General features: G+C 39.4%; 1 protein-coding gene across 1 annotated transcript in view; it reads left to right on the top strand.

Annotated features, from left to right (window-relative positions):
• The window catches only part of INSR (insulin receptor), a 230,720-nt gene that overhangs the window by 139,514 nt on the left and 72,434 nt on the right, over positions 1 to 18,772 (top strand). Inside the window, exons 7-9 of the mRNA XM_036239654.1 lie at positions 8,369 to 8,619; positions 10,067 to 10,234; positions 14,292 to 14,493. Coding sequence (XP_036095547.1) covers positions 8,369 to 8,619; positions 10,067 to 10,234; positions 14,292 to 14,493 — 621 coding nt within the window. The remainder of the gene's footprint in view (positions 1 to 8,368; positions 8,620 to 10,066; positions 10,235 to 14,291; positions 14,494 to 18,772) is intronic.

Raw genomic sequence — 18,772 nt, 5'->3', positions numbered from 1 at the left:
AACCTACTGGAACTGATAAATGAATTCAGTAAAGGAGAAGGTACAAATAAATATCCAGAAATCAGTTGTGTGTTTATACACCAATAATGAACTATCAGAAATGGAAACTAAGAAAGTAAACCCATTTACGACTGCATCAAGAAAAATAAAATACCTAGAAATAAATTTAACCGAGAATGTAGTAGCAATTTATACATTCAACTGAATTCCTATCAAGATACCAATGTTGCATTTCACAAAACTAAAACAAATATTCCAAAAATTTATATGGAACCACAAAAGACCCCAACTATTCACAGCAATTTTGAGAAAGAAGAACAAAGTTGGAGGAATCACATTACTTGATATCAAACTATACTACAAGGCTACAGTAATCAAAACAGCATGATACTGTCTTAATAACAGACATTTAGATCAGTGGAACAGAATAGAAAGCTCAGAAATAAACCTATGCCATTTTGGTCAGTGAATATTTGGCTGAGGAGGTGAGAACATACAGTGGGGTAAAGATAATCTTAAATGGTTTTGGGAAAATTGGACAGATACTTGCAAAAAAAATGAAACTAGACCATCTTACACCATGCACAAGAATAAATTCAAAATGGATTAAAGACTTAAATATAAGTTGTAAAACCATAAAACCAAAAGAAAACATAGACCAGAAAAGCTAGGACTGTTCTTTTGTTTGTTTGTTTGTTTGTTTTATTTTTATTATTTTTAATTATTTTTGTTACAGATGTTTCTCCTTTTCCCCCCACTGATTCCCCCCACCCTCCCCACCCTGTCCCCACCTTTGTTGTCCATGACCATTGTTCTTACATACATGCATATAAGTTCTGTGGTTTATCACAGGACTGTTCCTGTAGCAATAATTTTTCCGATATATTTCCTCAGGTAAGGGAAAGAAAAGAGAAAAATAAACAAAAGGTACTACATCAAACTAAAAAGTTTCAGCACAGAAAAGGAAACCAACAAAAGAAAAAGAAAACCCACTGAATGGGGGAACATATTCATTAATGATACATCTAATAAGGGGCTAATATTCAAAATTTATAAGGAATTCATGGAACTTAACACTGAAAAAAAAAACAATCCAATTAAAAATGGACAAAGGACTTGACACCCCTCCAAAGAGGACATACAGATGGCAAGTAAATATATAAAAAATACTCATCATCATTACTCATCAGAAAAATGCAAATTAAGATCACAATGAGATATCACCTCACACCTGTCAGAATGGTCCATCATGGATAGATCTGGAGAATATTATGCTAAATAAGATATGCCAGTCAGAAAAAGACAAGGACCATATGTTTGATTTCACTTTTATGTGGAATTGAATGAACAAAATAAACTAATAAGACTCATAGTTACAGAGTACAGATTGACAGCTGTCAGAGGGGAGGGGGATTGGGGGGATGGGGGAAAATGTTGAAGGGATTAACCAATAAACCCCAAAACTTATAGACACAGTCACCAGTATAATGATTACCAGAGGAAAAGGGAGGAGAAGGTTGGGGAGAGGTAGAAGAGAGAATAAATGGTTATAGAAGGAGACTCAACTGGGGATGGTCAATAAACAGTAGAATATATAGATAATGTGTTATAGAATTATACATCTGAAACCTATGTAACTTTATTAACCAATGTCACCCCAATAAATTCAGTGAAAAAATAAAATGACAAATGAGACAGTGCTTCAAAGAACATGATCATGGAAAATTGACTTGGTACATAGGTCAAGAAGGGCTTTCCTGGGGAAGTGAGAATGGACCAGAGTCACAATATCAAAAAGTCCGGAGGAGTAGCAAATGCAAGAACTCAGGAGAGAATGGGACACATCTGAAGAAGTGATAGAAGTAAAAAAATAAAATAAAAATAAATAGGAATGTGAGGCATGAGGGGAGAACAGACTGGAGGGGTAATGGAGGGACAGTCTTTATATGGTCTTGTTAACTATGTAAGAATTTTCATCTTTATTAAAAGCCATTCAAGAGAGAAAAAAAATTGTGAGAAAAGTACATAAGGTAAAATTGACCATTTAAACTAATTTGAAGCATCCACCTCAGTGGCATTGTGTACATCCCCACCATCCATCTCAAGAATGTTCCATCTTCCCAAACTGAAACCTTGTCCACAATAAATAACATCTCATTTTGAGTGTACAACTGTGCTAAAATTTTCAAGAAAAATAATGGAAGTGGTGATAGTGTTATAACAATAGTGGCTCCATTTCTTTTTTTGCTATATTTATTTACTTTATTTATTTTTGTTACAGATGTTTTTCCTTTTTTCCCCACTGATTCCCCCCTCCCTCTCCCTCCCAGCCCTTTCTGCAGCTTTGTTGTCCATGTCCATTGTTCATGCACACATGCATATAAGTTCTGTGGTTTATCTCTCTACCACCACTCCTGCATCTGGGAATTGTCAGTCTGTACCCCACTTCCACGTCTCTGGGACTAACCCATTCCTCAGACTATTATGTTCATTATATTCCACAAATAAGTGAGATCATATGATACTTGTGCTTCTCTGTTTGGCTTCTTTTGCTTAGGATAATACTTTCCAGGTCCCTCCATGTAGTCTCAAAGGATAAGTGATCTTTCTTTCTTAACAGCTGCATAATACTCCATTGTGTATATGTACCACAGCCTTTTTATTCATTCGTTTAGTGATGGACATTTGGGCTATTTCCAGATTTTAGCTATTGTAAATAGTGCTCTTTTAAACATGGGGGTACATATATTCTTTCTGATTGGTGTTTTAGTCTTCGTAGGGTATATTCCTAGAAGTGGGATCACTGGGTCAAATGACGGTTCAATTTTTATTTTTTTTGAGGTAGCACCATATTGTTTCTCATAGTGGCTGCACCAGTCTGCATTCCCAACAGCAGTGTTCTAGAGTCCCCTTTTTCCACACCCTCGCCAACACGTGTTGTTTGATGATTTGTTGATGGCAGCCATTCTGACATATGTGAGGTGATACCTCACATTGTTGTTTTAATCTCTATGATGATTAGTGATGTTGAACATTTCTTCATATGTCGCTTAGCTATTGTATCTCCTGTTCGGAGAGGTGTCTATTTAGTTCCTCTGCCCATTTTGTAATTGGGTTCTTTGTCTTTCTTTTGTTGAGTTGTATGAGCACTCTCTCTCTCTATATATATATATATATATTGGAAATTAACCCCTTATCTGATATATCATTGGCAATTATGCTCTCCCATACAGTGGGTTGCCTTTCCATTTTGATGATTGTATCTTTTGCTGTGCAGAAGCTTTTGAGTTTGATGTAGTCCCATGTGTTCATTTTCTCCATTGTTTCTGTTGCCTTAGGGGATGTATCAGTGAAAATTCTGCTGTGTATGATGTCTGAAATTTTGTTGCCTACAGTTTCTTCTAGGATTTTTATGGATTCATGAGTCACATTTAAGTCTTTTATCCATTTTGATTTTATTCTTGTGTAAGGTGTAAGTTGATGGTCTAGTTCCATTTTTTTTGCATGTAGCTGTCCAATTTTCCCAACATCATTTATTAAAGAGGCTGTCTTTACTCCACTGTGTGCTCTTGCCACCTTTGTCAAATATTAATTGAGCATTTGCCTTGGGACCATTTCTGGGTTCTCTGTTCTGTTCCACTGGTCTATATGCCTGTCCTTGTGCCAGTACCAGGCTCTTTTGATTACAGTGGCTTTGTAATATAACCTGAAATCTGGTAATGTGATCCCTCATACTTTGTTCTTCTGTTTCAAGATTGCTGTGGCTATTCGAGGTGTTTTTTAGTTTCATATGAACTTTTGAAGTACTTGTTCTAGTTCTGTGAAGTATGTCGTTGGTATTTTGATGGGGATTGCATTATCTCTATAGTTTGCTTTGGGTAGTATGGACATTTTAATGATGTTAATTCTTCCAATCCATTAACAGGGTATGTGCTTCCACTTTTTTATATCTTCCTCTATTTCTTTTTTCAATGACCTGTAGTTTTTTGCAAATAGGTTCTTTATTTCTTTGGTTAAGTTTATTCCTCGGTATCTTAACTTTTTTGCCGCGATGGTAAACGGGATTGTGTTCTTAGTTTCTCTTTCTGTGAGTTCATCATTGGTGTATAAGAATGCCATCGATTTCTTGACATTAATTTTGTATCCTGCTACTTTGCCACATTCATCTATTAAGTCTAGTAAGTTTTTGATGGAGTCTTTGGGGTTTTCTACATATAGTATCATGTCATCTGCAAATAATGACAGTTTCACTTCCTCCTTTTCAATTTGGATCCCTTTTATTTTTTCTTCTAGTCTGATTGCTGTGGTTAAGACTTCCAGTACTATGTTAAATAAGAGTGGCGAAAGTGGACATTTTTGTCTTGTTCTTATTCTTAAGGGAAATGTTTTTCATTTTTGCCCATTGAGTATGATCTTGGCTATATGTCTTTCAAATATGGCCTTTATTATGTTGAGATATGATCCCTCTATTTCCACATTGCTGAGCGTTTTTATGAGAAATTGATGCTGGATTTTGTCAAAGGCTTTTTCAGCTTCTATTGATATGATCATGTGATTTTTATTCTTCATTTTATTTATGTGGTGTATCACAGTTATTGATTTGTGAATATTATACCAGCCTTTTATTCCTGGGATGAATCCCACTTGATCATGGTGACTACTTTTTTTTTATGTATTGCTGGACCCGAGTTGCTAGTATTTTGTTCAGGATTTTGATGTCTATGTTCATCAGGGATATTGGCCTGTAGTTTTCTTTCTTTGTAATGTCTTTTTCTGGTTTTGGAATTAGAATTATGCTGACCTTATAAAACGAGTTTGGAAGTCTTCCTTCTTGAATTTTTTTAAAGAGTTTGAGGAGAATGGGAGTTAGCTCTTCTTTGAATGTTTGGTAAAACTTCCCCATGAAGCCATCCAGGCCTGAGCTTGTTTGCTGGGAGAGTCTTGATTACCTCTTCATTTTTCTTAGTTGTTACTGGTCTGTTCAAGTTTTTTTTTTCTCTTCCCCATCCAGTATTGGGAAACTATGTGTTTCTAGAAATTTGTCCATTTCTCTTAGATTGTCGAATTTGTTGCCATATAATTGGTCATAGTAGTTGTTAATGATCTTTTGTATTTTTGTGGTGTCTGTTGTTACTTCTGCTCTCTCATTTCTGATTTTGTGTATTTGGGTTCTCTCTCTTTGTTTCTTGGTGAATCTAGCTAAGGGTCCATCAATCTTGTTTATCTTTTCAAAAAACCAGCTCTTTGTTTCATTGGTCCTTTGAATTGTTTTTTTGGTCTCTATGTCATTTATTTCTGCTCTGATCTTTACTATCCTTCCTTCTACTAGATCTGGGGTGTTTTTTGTTAGTATGTTTGTTTGTTTGTTTTCTAGTTCTTTAAGTTGTGAGGTTAGGTAGTGTATTAGAAATTTTTCTTGTTTCTTGAGATAGGCCTGTAGTGCTATGAAATTCCCTCTCAGAACTGCTTTTGCTGCATCCCATGTATTTTGTGGTGTTTTGTGTTCGTTTACATTGGTTTCCAGGAAGTTTTTAATTTCTTCCTTGATCTCCTCAGTAACCCATTTGTTGTTTAATACCATGCTATTTAGCCTCCATGTATTCAAATGTCTTTGTATGATCTTGCTGTAATTGATTTCTCGTTTCATTCCATTGTGATCTGAGAAGATGCTTGATATGATTTCAGTTTTCTTGAACTTGTAGAGACTTAGTTTGTGCCCTAACATGTGGTCTGTCTTTGAGAATATCCCATGTGCACTTGAGAAGAATGTGAATTTTGTAGTTTTGAGGTGTAATTCTCTGTTGATATCTATTAAATCCATTTGGTCTAGTGCTTCATTTAGAGTCTCTGTTTCCTTGCTAAATTTTTGTCTAGAGGATCTATCCAGTGATGTCCGTGGGGTGCTGAAGTCCCCTGCTATGATTGTATTGCTATCAATTTCTCCTTGGAAGTCCTCCAGAAGTTTTTTAAATATATTTTGGTGCTTCTATATTGGGTGCATATATGTTTATCAAGGTTATATCTTCCTGTTGGATAGATCCTTTCAATATTATATAATGGCCTTCTTTGTGTCTAATTATGGCCTTCATTTTGAAATCTATTTTATCAGATATGAGTATTGCTACCTCAGCTTTTTTTTTCTGTTTTGTTTTCTTGGAGGATTTTTTTCTATTCTTTCACTTTTAACTTATGTGAGTCTTTGGTTGTGACGTGGGTCTCTTGTAAACAACATATAGATGAATTTTGCTTTCTTATCCAGTCAACTACTCTGTGTGTTTTTATCAGAGCATTCAATCTATTTACATTTAAGGCGATTATTGATATGTACTTATTTATTGCCATTTTTGTTTAGTGTGGTTCTATTTTTCTGCCTATTTCTCTTGCTACTTACAGTAGTCCTTTTAACATTTCTTGCAGTGCTGGTTTGGTGTTAAGGTTTTTCCTTAGTCTTTTTTTTTGTCTGGGAAGCTCCTTATTTGACCTTCTATTTTGAATGATAGCCTTGCTTGGTAGAGTAGTCTTGGATTCAGATCCTTGTTTTTTATTATCTTGAATACCTCATGCCATTCCTTTCTGGCCTGTAGTGTTTTCGTTGTAAAGTCAGCTGAAGTCCTTATGGGGTTTCCTTTGTAGGTAACCTGTTGCTTATCTCTTGCTGCTTTTAGGATTCTCTCTTTGTGTTTAATTTTTGACATTTTGATTTCTATGTGTCTTGGTGTGGGCCTGTTTGGGTTCTTCTTACTTGGGGCTCTCTGTGCCTCTTCAACTTGAATGCCTGCTTCCTTCACCAAATTAGGGAAGTTTTCTGTCACTATTTCTTTGAATATATTCTCTAACCCTTGCTCATTTTCTTTTTCTTCAGGGACTCCTATGATGCGAATATTACCATGTTTCCACTTGTAGCACAGTTCTCTTAAGCTGTCTGCCTGTTTTTTAATTGCTTTTTCTTTTGGTTTTCTGATTGGTTGATTTTTTTCCAGCCTGTCTTCTAATTCACTGATCCGGTCGTCTGCTTCCTCTACTCTGCTGTTTAGACCTTCCAGTGTGTTCTTTATTTCTAATGTGTCATTTTTCATTTCTTCTTGGTGGTTTTTAATTTCTAACTGGTTGATTTTCAACATTTCTCTGTCTTTACTCATGGTGCTCATGCCCTTACACATGCTGTTGGGCTTCCTCAAGATCTGGCTCTGAATTCTAGTTCTGTTAACTTCTTTAAGTGCACCTCATTTATCTCATCTTCTGTAGCGGTCTCTTGGTCTTGCATTTGGCGTTTGTTTCTTTGTTTCACCATTTTGGCTATCTCAGTGGGCTTTGGAGCCTGCCAAATTTTCCCTGTGGGTGTTGGTGTTTTGCTGTTTGTGGATCTCTCTACTGCTTTTGGACGAGCGTGGAAGGACCCACATTTGACACCACTGTCAAGTCTTACCTTCCTGGGCAGAGTTGCAAGCCCAAGAATGGTTCAGTTATTTTCTACCTTTTTGCCTGGAGGCTATTAGTTGCAGTTACTTGAAGAGCCTTGGTTTCTCAGTTGAATGAAAAACTCCCTCAGGTGTTCAGCTTAAGGGGATTTTCTGAGGGTGGGGCTGATGCTGGTTGTTAATGAATAATGGCTCTATTTCTCAAGATTAATTATGTGTCAGGCTGTGTGCCAAGAAGTTGCACATTCTCTTATGTAATCAATAATGCATGAAGTAACTGCTATTAGTATTATCATTAACTCTATTTTTGTTATCAGGAAACAATATTACTATTTGTTACATTTTTTTTCTTTCTTTTTTTTTAATCCTCATGCAAGGATATTTTTACATTTCAGACAGAGTGGGGGGATTAGAGAGAGAGAGAGAGAGATGTGAGAGAGACATATCGATTGGTTGCCACCCGCACAACCCCAACTATGGCCAGGGATGAATTGCAACCGAGGTATGTGCCCTTGACAGGAATCGAACCAGGGACTCCGTGGTCCACAGGCCAACGCTCTGACTGCTGAGCCAAAATGGCCAGGGCTCGTCAAATATTATTTCTTATTAAACATTATTGATGATATGTCTTACTATAATTACATATATAATATTACATATACTATATAAAATAATTATGTAGTAATTAACATAATTATGTAATGTTAAAGAAATAAAATTTTATTAAATTATTAATCACTATTATTATTAAATATTATTATTATTATTGAGAAATCAGGGGAGATGGCTCCTTTTTCTTTGTCTGTTTCTGTGTAATTTTTCCTTGTGCATAAGGTTGTTTGTTGGTGAAGAGGATAAAGCCCTATAGGGTGTAATTTCCCCTGGTTGCATCTTGTGGTCCTCAGAGTGATAGCTAAAAATGGTAACCATCTTCTCTTTCACCTTGAAAGCCCTTATCAGAATGTGACAGAGTTCGATGGTCAGGATGCATGTGGATCCAACAGCTGGACAGTGGTCGACATTGACCCACCACTGAGGTCCAATGACCCTAAGTCACAGAACCATCCTGGGTGGCTGATGCGGGGTCTCAAGCCCTGGACTCAGTATGCCATCTTTGTGAAGACATTGGTCACATTTTCAGATGAACGTCGTACATATGGGGCCAAGAGCGATATCATTTATGTCCAGACAAATGCCACCAGTAAGTATATTGTGTGACTTATGAATTTGTGGAGGAATCAGATCTCTTGCCTGTAACATGCTCACCTGTCAACATTGTATGAATTGTTTTTGTATGTGGTTATTGGCTTCTAGAAGAGTTGGGTGCTGAGGTTTATTTATCATTTCAGAAGATAGGGCAGTAGCAACAAGCTACCTAAGGGGTATATATATATTTCTTCTTCCCACTGTGGAAAATTTTTAAATAGTCACAAAAGTGGAAAGAAAAGTAAACCCCATGAACCATCTCACAGCTTCAACAATTATCAACATTTTGCCATTTTTGTTTCCTTCTGTGCCTGTTTCCTCATTCCCACTTTTTAGGGGGCTGGAGTATTTCAGAACAATTCAGTTATAATTTTATAAAACCCATGTTTTTCTCCTATAGCAGTGGTTCTCTGTTGGTGGTAATTCTGTCCCTGGGGGACATTTGGTAATGTCTGGAGACATTTGTGGTGATTGTGATTGTGCATTGAGTGAGTGGAGACTAGGGATTCTGCTCAGCATCCTACAGTGCCCAAGATGGCCCAAATGTCAGTAGTGCTCTGGGTGAGAAACACTGTCCTATAGGATAGAATCCAAACTTCATGAATCAGTCTCAGCTTTTCAGCTAGTACCCTCTCATCTTGTGCCCTCCAGCAATACCAATGGACTTACAATTTCTGGAAACTTCGAGCTCCCAAGCCTTTCATTTTTTAAATTTTATTTTGCTGATTTGAGAGGGAGAGGGGAAAGAGGAGAGAGAGCAGAGGAGAAAGAGACAGAGAGTGTGTGAGAGAGAGAAAGAAATATCGATTTGTTGTCCCACTTTTTTATTCATTCAGTGGTTGATTCTTATATGTGCCCTGAGTAGGGATTGAACCCGCAACTTGGCATATTGGGATGATGCTCTAACCAACTGAGCTACTTGGTCAGGGTGTTCTGTACCCCATCCCTCACAAATCTCAGTCACTTCCATCTTGAGGGAAAGTTTTATGGAGCCCAAAAGTGATGCATTGTTTTGGGCGGGGGGATGTCAGATGAGCTGCCAGCTCCATGATACGATTGAATGGCATCTAGCTGCCAAAATTTGCCCTGTGACTGGGTTCAATTTGGGATGTTAAGCAGAAAATGCAAGTTTGTCTTTTCCCACATCCTCCCTTTTCCCAGTGTTTTTTCAGTGCCCAAGCAGAGAGAGCTTGGCATAAATGTTCATTGCATGAAAAGATGGATGAATGCTCCATCTGCATCCATCTGCATGATCTGTAATAGGAATGGACTGTGATTCTGTATCCCATATCCTGGGTAAGCATTCCACATCTCCAATTTTCTCTGAAATTAAGTAGCACTACAGCAAACACCTTCATGGTTTCTCTAACCTGTGTATCCCCTCACACCCACCCTACAGCTCACCCCTTTTCACAATGGACCTGTTTCTTTTCACCTTCCAGATCCTTCTGTCCCCCTGGATCCCATCTCGGTTTCTAACTCTTCATCCCAGATTATCCTGAAGTGGAAGCCTCCCTCTGACCCCAATGGCAACATCACTCACTACCTGGTTTTCTGGGAGAGGCAGGCAGAAGACAGTGAGCTGTACCAATTGGATTATTGCCTCAAAGGTGAGTGCCGGCAGATGTGTGGGAGTGGCAGGTTTTACACACATCTGATCTACTTTGTTCCACTTCCAGGGAAACATCTTTCCTTTTCCATTTCCCAGTGTGTACAGGAGAGCAGACTTGCACACACCCTCTATCTCATATGGAAACACACATACACATTTCTAAACATCACAACATGAGTACACACTCTGAAGTCTCATGTGGAAACCAGGTATTTCCCATGTCTTGACACCATTTCCTTCTGGAATTTTCTCTTCCTTTCCCCATCTCCCCTCCTCCTCTTCTTCCTCCCTCCCCACACTCCGGTCCCAGTGGGGATGTCGCTGTCTTAACCCAGAGGAGACTTCCCTGCTGGACTAGAAATGGCCAAGGTTGTTGAGGAGTGGTTGACAAAATCAGGGAAGGATTGTGGCCCCCTAAATTTAGACCCTTGAGTTTTAAAGATTCAAGACAGCAAGGAACAATAACCTATTTTCCCCTGTGCTTTCTATTAGAAATTTATACTGATGATGTTTTTTTCCAGTCTTTCATCTTTCTTATTTAATGTGCTTCCATTTATCTACAGAAAAAAATGAAAAAATATTTGAAGCCTCAAACTAGTTTGTATAAATTAGTTCAAGGTTATTGAAAAAATATGTTTTAAAAGACCCCATCAGACTAGAGACATGGGTCATGTTTTTCTTCAGTTGATTTTTCTTTAGATTTTTTTTTTATAGGTAGTGATATCCTCAGCCCTTGACCTTGGGGTTGTTGGTGAGGTGTGGCTGAGGCCAGGAACTCTTGGTAGGCTCTTAGTTGGACCTCTGACATGCTGTAGGCCTCTGGGCAAGTCATTGAGCTTGTAAACAGCTGCCTTCTTTTTGGAAGAAGGGCAGAAGGCCAGATGATTTTTGGGAGCTGTCCCAGCTGTAGAATCATGGGCTATATGTATGCCTATGACCTCATTCCCTGCCTGAGCCAAGGGTTGCAAACGTGATTTATCTCAACTGCTTTATTTAACTCAAGAGCAAGCACAGTTGTGGGCTCAGCTGCAAGCTGTTGGCCCTGTATTCAAATAACTGAAACTGCCAGAAGCAGGAGGTTGGTGCTTTCCTTTACGTATTTTATTATTTATGTATGTATTTTTTTACTTTTTATTCTGCAAGTCTCAATCTATCATTCCAATGTGACTATTTAATCATGGTTTGATTTCTTATGATCCCACTGTTTATATAATTAAAAAAATCTTTCTAAGGACAGATATTATATGATTCCACTCATATGAGGTCCCTAGGGGAGTCAGATTCATAAAGAGAAAGAGTAGATGCTGGGAGCCAGGGGACTGGGGAGAGAGAGAGGGATTTAATGTTTAATGGAGAAAGAGTATCAACTGGGGAAGGTGAGAAAGTTATAGAGATGAATGGTGGTGATGATTGCATGATACTGTGAATGTTCTTAATGCCACTGAACTCTACTCTTAAAAATAATTAAGATGGCCCTGGCCTGTTTTGCTCAGCGGTTAGAGCATCGGCCTGCGGTCCAGAGAGACCCGGGTTCGGTTCCCGCTAAGGGCACGTACCTTGGTTGCAGTTTGTCCCTGGTCCTCTGGGGTTGGGTCGTGTGGGTGGCAGCCATTCGATGTGTCCCTTTCACGTCAATGTTTTTCTCTCTCTCTCCCCTCCTCTCTCTCCCTCCCGCCTTGTCTGAATAAAAAATGGAAAAATGTCCTCGGGTGGGGATAAAAAAAAAAAATGATTAAGATGATAAATTTTATGTTATCTGTATTTTACCATAATTTGAAACACCCAATGCATACACAAGCATATAAACTTACTAACACAAAAAATAAATATATATACTAACCATGACCAGCAGTGGCTTCTTATTAGTATCAATAGTGTGTGTGTTTTTTTAAGCTTTATTGAGGTATAATTTACAATTAAAATTGTAAGATATTTACAGTATACATTGTGATGATTTGATATATGTATACATTATGAAAGGACTCCTCTCATCTAGTAAATTAACACATCCACCACCTCAAACATTTATCTTTTTTTCTTTTTGGTGAGAACATTTAGAACATATGTTAACTCTCCTGGCATATTTAAATTATACAATACAGCCTTATCAACTGTATGGCTTTTTATTGTGGTAAAATATACATGACATAAAATTTATCATTTTAACCGTTAGTTCAGTGGCATTAAGTACATTCACACTGCTATGCAACCATTACCACCATCCATCTCCAGAACTTTCTCACCTTCCCAAACTGACACTGGCTCCATTAAAAACTAACTCCTCATTCTCCTTCCCCAGCCCCTGGCTCCCACCATACTACTGTCTGTCTCTATGAATTTGACTTTCCTAGGTATGTCATTATGCTTTCCAGTCACAGAAAACCATGATACACCAAGTGTCATGAGTGGATACTGGAAAGGGTAACAGGTATCAGCCTGCACCTGATCAAAAGTGCCTTCCTCTCCAGAAAATTGTCAGGAACACCCCCCACCACTAAGGAAATCCATAATTTTTTTTTCTATCCATAATGCCATGACTAGCCCTCTAATAGTTACCTAGCCAGGTTATTCTTTGTCTATTAATAAATGTAAGAAGTATTTTAGAGTCCCTTGCAGGCTTTAAAGCTGTGTAAGTATTTGGGCTTCCGAGTGGATACTCACCATTCACAGAAAGGTACTTAGAGCTCATTGTCTATGGCATCCATTCAAGGGAGAGGAAGGATGGAATTTCCTTTGCTCAGTAGACACTAGTAGGCATCAGACACCGAAGGTTGTTAACAGGAAAGGAGACTCTAAGTGGCTGTTGAATTTTTTCTGTAAGGAGTAGTGTGCATTCTCGAGGTTGTACCAGAAATGTAGCTGTGCGATTGGACCTCAGGGTTCGAGACACAGCCAGCTATGTTACTTAAAAAAACAGCTTTGTATTTTTAAGACTGCTACCTTGAGAAGTTTTTTTGTTTTTTGTTTTTTTATTCCATTTTCTAAGCTTATTTTAAAATTTTCTTCCCCCGATTTCCTCTCATGTCTTTAGTCCAAGGTTTCTCTACTTTGGTATTGTTGACTTTTTAGGCTGGATAATTCTCCAAGGTGAAGCTGTCCTGTGCATGGTAGGATGTCCAGCAGCATCCCTGGCCTCTGCCCTCTAGATACCAGTAATCCTTTCTCCCCAACACAAATCCTGGCAACCAAAAATGTCTCCTGACCTTGCCCAGTGTCCAGTTATACAACATCACCCCTTGGTGAGAACCACTGCTCTAATCTGACTTATGGATTCCTGAATGAGCTATACAGTAGATTCTTTTATTTGTGCTGCACAGTTTGATGGCTTAGTGTAATCATTGGGTCTCTATGCCAGGCCTCTTAGAATTCCTGTTAGAATTCAATTCTGCTCTCTGGGCTTGGAGTTACGCAGTTGATTCATTCATTTATTCATTCATTCAGCTGTGACTTGGCCTCTCTATTTTCTAATCCTACCTCCCACCATTCTGTTCTACATCGTCTTCTTGCTACATTGGGTCCTTGGCGTCTTTTGACATGCGAAGGAAATTTCTGCCTTGGGGCCTTTGCATGTGTTTTGTGCTCTGTCTGAACTGCTTTACACCAAGATATGTGTATGTCTCATTCCTGTACTTAATTTATAACTGCTTAGCAGTCACTTTCTCTGAGACCACCCCATGATATATAGCACCTCCAGAAGCCCTCTCCTTTGACCCTGCCATCTGTCTCACGGCAGATTTATTTATTAGTTTATTGTGTGTTCCCTGCCCTTCTCTGCAACCTCTGTGTACTAGAAAATTTCATGAGGGAAGGGACAAGCCTAGATATCTTACAATATCCAGTCCCGTGGGGATATGGTATCTGACAGTGTCTGGAACATATTGACATGCACATTCTCAGTTGGCACTGACTGAACCCTCCCATGAAACGTCTTACTTTTCATGGTAGAACCTGAAATCAGACCCCAGCCCTGAGCTCTTTCTTGTGTGCCCAGCTGCTCTGAGCAGGTTTCCTGTGGTGTGTGGAGATTTGCGTTCACCTACTCTGCCTTTCTCTAGGGTTGAAGCTGCCCTCCCGGACCTGGTCTCCACCATTTGAGTCGGAGGGTTCCCAGAAGCACAACCAGAGTGAGTACGAGGAGTCTGCCGGCGAATGCTGCTCCTGCCCAAAGACTGACTCTCAAATTCTGAAGGAACTAGAGGAGTCCTCGTTCAGGAAGACATTTGAGGATTACCTGCACAATGTGGTTTTCGTCCCCAGGTCAGGGGTTTTTATTGGCTCGAGGTTGGGGGTTGTGACCTAGGGAACAAGATGAGGAGGGGGCCCAGAGAGTGGGCAGAGTCCATTCTGAGCCTCTTCTCTAGATAGAGGAAGAAATCTTGTAATTTCAACAGGAACCTTACCTGGAATAGCAGATATCCATCAAAGAGGGGTCAAGTTTAAAAAGCTCAACCTTTGCCTTCCAATTTTTCCAGAACTATTTACCCCAATCTCCAGTCTCCATCCAAGTTCTGAGACAAATTTTATAAGGTTGTTTATTTATTTGTTTAAATATGTTTTTACTAATTTTTTTTTAGAGAGAGAGAAACATGCATGTGAGAAAGAAACATTGATCGGCTGCCTCCTGCCTACTGAGGATCAAGTCCACAACCCAGGCATGTGCCTTGACTGGGAATTGAACCAGGACCTGCCAGTCCATGGGACAACATTTAATCCACTGACCCACACAGGCTGGACAAACTTTGTAAAGTTATTGATGCCAATCCTGAGAAATACCTGCCCAGCCCAAGCTTGATTTGTCACCAAGTTCCAAGCTGAGAGCATTCTCTCTCTCTCTCTCTTTTTTTTTTATCCTCACCCAAGGATATTTTTCCATTTATGTTCAGATTGAGTGGGAGGGAGAAAGAGAAACATCGATGTGAGAGAGACACAACGATTGGTTGCCTCCTGCACGACCTCGAACAGGGCCAGGGACTGAACCACAACTGAGTTACATACCTGAGTTACCTGCCCTTGACCAGAATCGAACCATTGACTCTTTGGTCCATGGGCCAACGCTCTATTCACTGAACCAAACTAGCCACAGCAGAGCATTCTTTCTTCTTAAAATCTATGTAAGCTTCTCATCCTTCTGGAACTTTGCACAGCATCTTCAGACCCAGAGACTTCTCCTACTTAAATATGTTGCATTTTCCATTGGTGTGTGGAGGGACTTGCTGATGTACATTTGATCTGCCAGAGGGTTTGGAGTAAAAATAACTCTAGGCTTTTCGTTTGTCCTTACCTCTCCTATAAGCAAAGACACTTAGGTAAAGCAAGTTTTTGTGGGTCACAGGTTATTTCACCTCTCTCAGTGCTACAGTTTACTCATCTTTAAAAGAGAGACAGTAATAGTTCTGATCTTTTAGGATATGACATTCCCTGAGTCATGCAGAGAGTCTCAACCTTGACACTATTGATATTTGGAGCCAGACCATTCTTTGTGCTGGGGCTGTCCTGTGCATTGTAAGATGTTGAGCAGCATCCCTGGCCTCTCCCCGCTTGAGGCCAGTAGCTCTGTCTGCATCATATTAGTTAATTAATTATCACAGTCACCCACTGAAGCAGGTGCCACCTCTCTTATGTGGGTTCAAAGCCTGTGTTTCTGAGCTGATGAGGACTTGCCCCAAGTTATCCTGGTAAATGTACACTGTGGGTTTTGAGCAGCCTCCTGCCTTTTTACCCTTAAAGACTTCAGCAAGATGGCTACCCAGAAATGTTTGATATAATTGGCCATTTCCAAAGTGGATCGAAATCCCAAAAGATTTACATTGGGATAAAACAAGATTCTGAATTGTGTCTTTTCAAAGCCCCACCATCACTCCTGATCCAAGTGGGCTAGATGTTTCCTTAGATCAATCATGTGACATTTATTTCTTTTTTTTCCTTTTTTTTTTCTTGCATTTTCCTCCCATGACTCTGAGTCCAAAAGAGCACTAAATGGCATAGCAGGCATTGAGGCTGTTACTGTTTTACTCACTAGAAACAAAACACTGCCAAACTTGGGGAAATGTCATTTAAGGGGAACCCCAGACGCCAGATCTCTGGGGAGTATTTTCTCTGATTTTTTTCTTCCTCTTGCTGAGTTTTTCATACCTGCAGAAGAAGATGTGGTTCAAGTGACAGGAAAAAGTGGTCCATGGTAAAGGTACCTTTGGGCTGTTTGGACAGAATGTAGCTTCTAGGGTGTTAGAAGCAAGAGTTTTGTCTGAAGAAGTTATGTCTGTACTCAAAGTGGTTGGTTTTGTTTTCACAGAAAAACTTCTTCAATCCCTGATGCTGAGGACAGTAGGTACAATTCACCTGTGGGACATTGTCTTTGTGGCCCCTGGTGGCTGCTCAGTGCAGAGCCAGTGAGTGGATTAGGCAGAGCAGAAAGCATGTCGTGCACTTTCAGGACTTCAGTGGCTTCTGTGGGTTGATGCATGCAAAGGGCCACTCTGCTAAGACTGGGCACTTCACAAACTCACACATTAAATGCCTTCACCCTGAAATGGGATCTGGGCATGAATGCGGGAAAAAATCTTTACCAACACACTTATTAAAATATAAGATCAAGGGGTACTTTCTGGGCATCTCCTAGATGCCACATGTTTCCCCTTGTATTCACTCACTGAACATTTATCAACACCTACAGTGTATATAGACCTGTGCCTGGCACCCAGAGTCTAAACCATGTGTGGCAGGTAGTGGGGAAGACTGACCTAGAAACAGAACATTTTTATTGGGGGTGACAAGTGTGGGACTACAGATGTGAGCCAGGTTTGCCACGTCACTGAATTCCACTGAAGACAATAAGGTATGCATCCTTTTGAATGAACTTCCATTGTTCTTTTAAGACACAACGTTGTCCTGGAAGCGAGGATGGGCAGACAGAACATTAGGGGAAGGCAAGGTGGTGGGATGAATTGTGGGCTCTTGTGAGGAATAAGGTCAGACTGGAAAGGCAGGGTGGGGCCATAAAGGGATTTTTAATTTATTTTATTGAGATATAACTGACATCAACATTATATTAGTTTCAGGTGTAATAATTTGATAATATCAATAAGTTTAGTGAACATCTGTTATCTCACATAGTCACAAATTTCTTTAGTGATAAAGAGTTCATAGTCACAAAAGTTCTTGTGATGAGAGCTCTACTCTCAGCAATTTTCAAATACACAATATAGTATTATTAACTATGGTCACCATTCTGTATATTTTTATACCCCAGGATGTATTTATTTTATTACTGGAAGTTTGTGCCTTTTGATCCACTTCACTCTGTTCACTCTGGTGATTTTATTCTTTAAGCAGAGTGTGTATTTATTTTATTTGTTTGTTTGTTTATTTATGTTCAGGCATCCATGTGGCCCCAATCTTCCCTCTAGTGGCCACTTAGTATATAATCTTGTAGAAAAGAAAGGTATAGAATTTTGAGGCCTCGACCTGGCTGGTTTGGCTCAGCAGTTAGAGCGTCAGCCCTCAGACCAAAGAGTCTTGGGTTCGATTTCAGTCAAGAGCATGTACCTCAGTTGCAGTTTGGTCCCCGGCCCTGGTCGGGGTCATGCAAGAGGCAACCTATCAATGTGTCTCTCTCGCATTGATGTTTCTCTCTCTCTCTCCCCACCTCCCACTCTATCTGAAGATGAATGGAAAAAAATATCCTTGGGTGAGGATTATGAAAAAGAAGAAGAAGAAGAAGAATTTTGAGGCCTTGGTTCAGATCTGTTGGCACTTAGGGCCAGATTATTCTCAGTTTTGGGGACTGCCCTGGTTTCTACTCACTTGATACCAGTAGCACAATTCATCCCCCAAATAGTGACAACCAAAAATGTCTCCAGACAAGCCTAGTGTCCCCCTGGTGCTGGGACAATGAGTAAAATCACCCTGATTGAGCATCACTGGTCTAGTGTGAGGGTGTGGGATAATAAAATGCTGTGTATGTAGGGAGTGGAAGGATCAGTTGATGTTTTGGTCACTGGGTCTTTTGTGACTAATTTGTGGTCTTTTTGGATATAATCCTTCTGGCATATATGTATTTTGCTTGTTTGATGACATCATTTTATGTTCTCAGTTGTTGAGATATCAATTCCTTAGTTATTCATGAAGCATCAGCATCTTGGCAATTTTTTCAAGGGCCACTTGTAGCTGTATAGAAATGTTTGAATCTTGCCAATATGGATATATCTTTGATTTCCATCTGAGAATATCATTGGTCTTTTCATACAAAACCCACAGTGAAAATCATGTGTAAACCCAAAGTAGGGTTTGTTTCCTGACCACAAGTCTTATGACCACAGTGCAATAAAAACTGCAGTTGACTTCAAAGTTTGAACAAAAAACTCTACTTCCTGGTAATTAAAAGCCAATTACTTTCTTCCCTTGTGGGAAATAGTGAAACACTTGCTCGGGGACACCCAGAGGTGTGCTATGTAGCTTTGGCTGTTGCTAACCTATGCAGTACCTTTGTGGAAATAAAAAGGCACCAGACCAGAGCCAAAGGGAGAGGCAATGGGCA

Source organism: Molossus molossus, unplaced genomic scaffold (assembly GCF_014108415.1).
Source record: "Molossus molossus isolate mMolMol1 unplaced genomic scaffold, mMolMol1.p scaffold_m16_p_4, whole genome shotgun sequence".
NCBI lineage: Eukaryota > Metazoa > Chordata > Mammalia > Chiroptera > Molossidae > Molossus > Molossus molossus.
This window is presented reverse-complemented; position numbering and strand designations above follow the sequence as displayed.